The sequence below is a fragment of the Echinops telfairi genome, unplaced genomic scaffold, assembly GCF_000313985.2.
Source record: "Echinops telfairi isolate 266 unplaced genomic scaffold, ASM31398v2 ScPeMD7_655;HRSCAF=1070, whole genome shotgun sequence".
Taxonomy (NCBI): domain Eukaryota; kingdom Metazoa; phylum Chordata; class Mammalia; order Afrosoricida; family Tenrecidae; genus Echinops; species Echinops telfairi.
Window position 1 is genome coordinate 27,277,648 of NW_022104553.1, and position 3,216 is coordinate 27,280,863.

A 3,216-nucleotide genomic window follows, 5' to 3' on the forward strand; every position below is an offset into this window, starting at 1 on the left:
CCCAGGCATTTTTCTATTTTAATCCGATACGAGGCAATATTTTTATTCCTCTGTTTCCTGAACACTGGCTGCTCCCTGGCCCTCGCCCCCCCCCCCCATCTTCCCTTTACCCTTCTCCCTCCCCCACCTTCGTCCTCCCTTACAGACCCCCTCCTCCCCACCCTCACCCCACAGACAAGATTGAGCCCAAGGAGCTCTGATTAAAGAACCCATCCCTGCCCCAGCCCCTCCTACAGCCACAGTGATTGGGCCAAGGTGGGCACCTGACTCAAGTAAGCCAATCAGATGCCTTTATATGCAGTCTCAGGAACCAGGGGTGGTTACACAGCTCAGCCCTGCCTCAATGCTGGCCACTGGGATTGAATCAAACGAGGGCACATGGGTCATGGCCCAAGTAAGCTAACTGGGTGCCTTCTCCAGGAGCTTCCTTACAAGGCAATGGGATCCGAGATAAATCGGGTCATTTCCCTCGAATGGGGGCTCTGTGCCCTGGAGACCGAGAAGCACAAGGAGTTCATCTGCAGAGAGAGAGGGAACTATGAATTCCAGGCACCTTGGTTCAGTGTTGGTTCGCCTGCCAACCACATGACTGGCAGAATTGTAAGCCAAAGACATGGTTGTTGTTTCAAACCACTAAGTTTGGGCCTGTGTTTGTGCCACAACAAACGCGCATGCCACCCTGGAATTCCCCGTCATCTTCCTGGATGCTTCCATCACATTCCACTCCCCCACTACCTTCACCTACTTGAAGGAATTTCTTTTGCTTGGTGCCCAAGGATTTTAAAGAGCTGGAGATGACTTTGGACATGGGGTCAGGGGAGACCAGTCCCTGGAGAAGGGCATCGTGCTTGGTCAAGTAACCAAAGAAGACCCTCAACTAGACGGATTGACACAGTGGCTGCAACAATGGGCTCAAATGCTAACCGCTGGGAGCATGGCTCAGGACCAGGCCCTGTTTGGTTCTGTTGTGCACCGGGTCGCGATGAGTCAGAGCCGCCTCGATGGCACTGGACAATGACAGCAGAGTCGCCTTGTCTAAGTGAGTTCTGGGTATTGATGAGCTGGGTGTTGGCAGCGTCAAGAGGCAAGGAAAAGCAGCCCCTGGGGGCTTCCAACAAGATTGAAAATCTCACAGATAAAGGAAGAGGAAACCAGGAGGGCAGAGGTCTCCTAGGGAGTCCTGGCTGGGAACCTCACCCTGCCCCCAGTCCCAGGATCCTCTTCCCCACCCATCCCACTATCACCTCGTAGGCCAACAGGACAGGTGCTCACACTTCAGCAGCACAATCGTATTCTTCGTCTGTCAGTTCTACGATAAAGGGAGAGGGAGAGGTCACAACGCTAACAACATCTCAACTTGCGCCTGACACCGGGCCGCTTGCTGCGTGTCAGGCGACATTCCGCTTATTGGATCCACACACTCATCCTTTCAGGTAGGCCTGATCATCCCCCCTGATTTACAGGTGAGCAACTGAGGCACAGAGAGGTGAAAGGACTCACCCAAAGCCCACTAGCTAGTGTACGGCAGCACTGGGACTTGGATACAAGCAGGGTCCAGGGACCAGGGTGCAAGCCCTTCACAGATGGATTAAGCTGTATTCCCCCCACCCCCCAAATATGTTGGAATCCTAACTCAAACACCTGTGGTTGTGATGTAATGTATGTAATGTAATATATGTGATGTAATGTCATGTAATATTTGTAACGTATCATGCAGGAGCCCTGCGGTGTAGTGGTGACAATCTGCAAGGTCAGCAGTTTGGAATCACCAGCAACTCCTCTGAGAGGAGGGTTTCTACACCTGTAAAGAGTTACCATTGGAGCTGAAGGGTGAAATAATATATGACAATAATAGTAATTTGTAAATTATCAAAGGTTCATGAGGGAAGGGGGAGCGGGGAAGGGGGGTAAAAAATGAGGAGCTGATACCAAGGGCTCAAGCAGAAAGCAAATGTCTTGAGAATGATGAGGGCAACAAATGTACAAGTGTGCTTGACACAACGGATGGATGGATAGATTGTGATAAGAGTTGTACGAGCTCCCAATAAAATGATTAAAAACAAGAGTTACCATCTTGTAAACCCACAGGGCCAGTGCTGCCTTTCCTGATGAGGTCACCGGGAGTCAGGATCAACTCGATGGCAGTGTTTGGTTTTGGTTTTATGGAATGCCGTGTGATGTGTGCCATGTGCCTGTTTGCAGTGCCACGGATGTCACGCAATTAGTGTCACCTTATAACGTAATATCGTTTGATTTCATCTCGCTTGGATCTAAGGAAGAAGACCTGGTGTATTTGAACGACGGCGCTGGCAAAGAATATGGAGAGTCCCACGGATGGCCAAAAGAACAAACAAATGTGTCCTCGAAGATGTACAGCCAGAAGGCTCCTCAGAGGCAAGCCTGGTGAGACGTGATCTCACGTACTTTGTAGTCAGTCAGTCAGTTGAGGGCATACATGCAGTAAAGGATGGATCTTAAAGCTAATTATGTCAGGGTCATACAACTAGCAGAACACACAGGGACACACACACATGTGGGAAACTAACACTGAGAGAAATAGGACCAGGGCTATATTCCCTGACTTATAACAGGGAATCGGGAAAGCTAAATTAGAGATAAAGTCCAAGCACAGTATTCTGATTTAAATGTATCCCACAGAGCGCATGGTTGATTCTGTCTCTCTGTAGAAGCAGACATTCTTTGATTATCTCCTCCGACCTATGTACCCATCTCCCCCCTCATACCTTCCCCCAATGCAGGTATTGGGTTTCCTCACCTGTGAGTTCAGGGACTTTACTGTGAGGACCACCCACCTTGTGATGTATGTAACTCCTGAATATGCATGACTAACAGCTACCTATAAAAGCCCCAAACAATAAAGATGCTCCCTCCTCCAGTCTTCTTTCCCCTCTCCCTCCTTCCCTCCTTCCTCTTCCTCGCGCTCCTCCTTCCACACCTCCATGTGCACCATCAAGAGAGGCTGAGGAAACATGCTACCATGACATGTGGCTGACTCCTTTATTTTACTCTCTCTCTCCTATCTCTCTTATTCTCTACGACTTGATTATAATTTTTATAGCTGTACAGTTGTGCCTACTGGACCTGTGATGATTTGTTAGGGGCTGGCTCCCTTCACACACACACACACACACACACACACACACACACACACACACCAGACAGATATCAAGGCAAACCACAGAATGTTCGTTCTTT

At 49.4% G+C, this 3,216-nt stretch overlaps 1 protein-coding gene across 1 annotated transcript in view; it reads right to left on the minus strand.

Annotated features, from left to right (window-relative positions):
* The window catches only part of IGSF23 (immunoglobulin superfamily member 23), a 13,868-nt gene that overhangs the window by 3,401 nt on the left and 7,251 nt on the right, over positions 1 to 3,216 (minus strand). The window contains exon 4 of the mRNA XM_045292684.1: positions 1,245 to 1,309. Coding sequence (XP_045148619.1) covers positions 1,276 to 1,309 — 34 coding nt within the window. The 3' untranslated portion in view covers positions 1,245 to 1,275. The remainder of the gene's footprint in view (positions 1 to 1,244; positions 1,310 to 3,216) is intronic.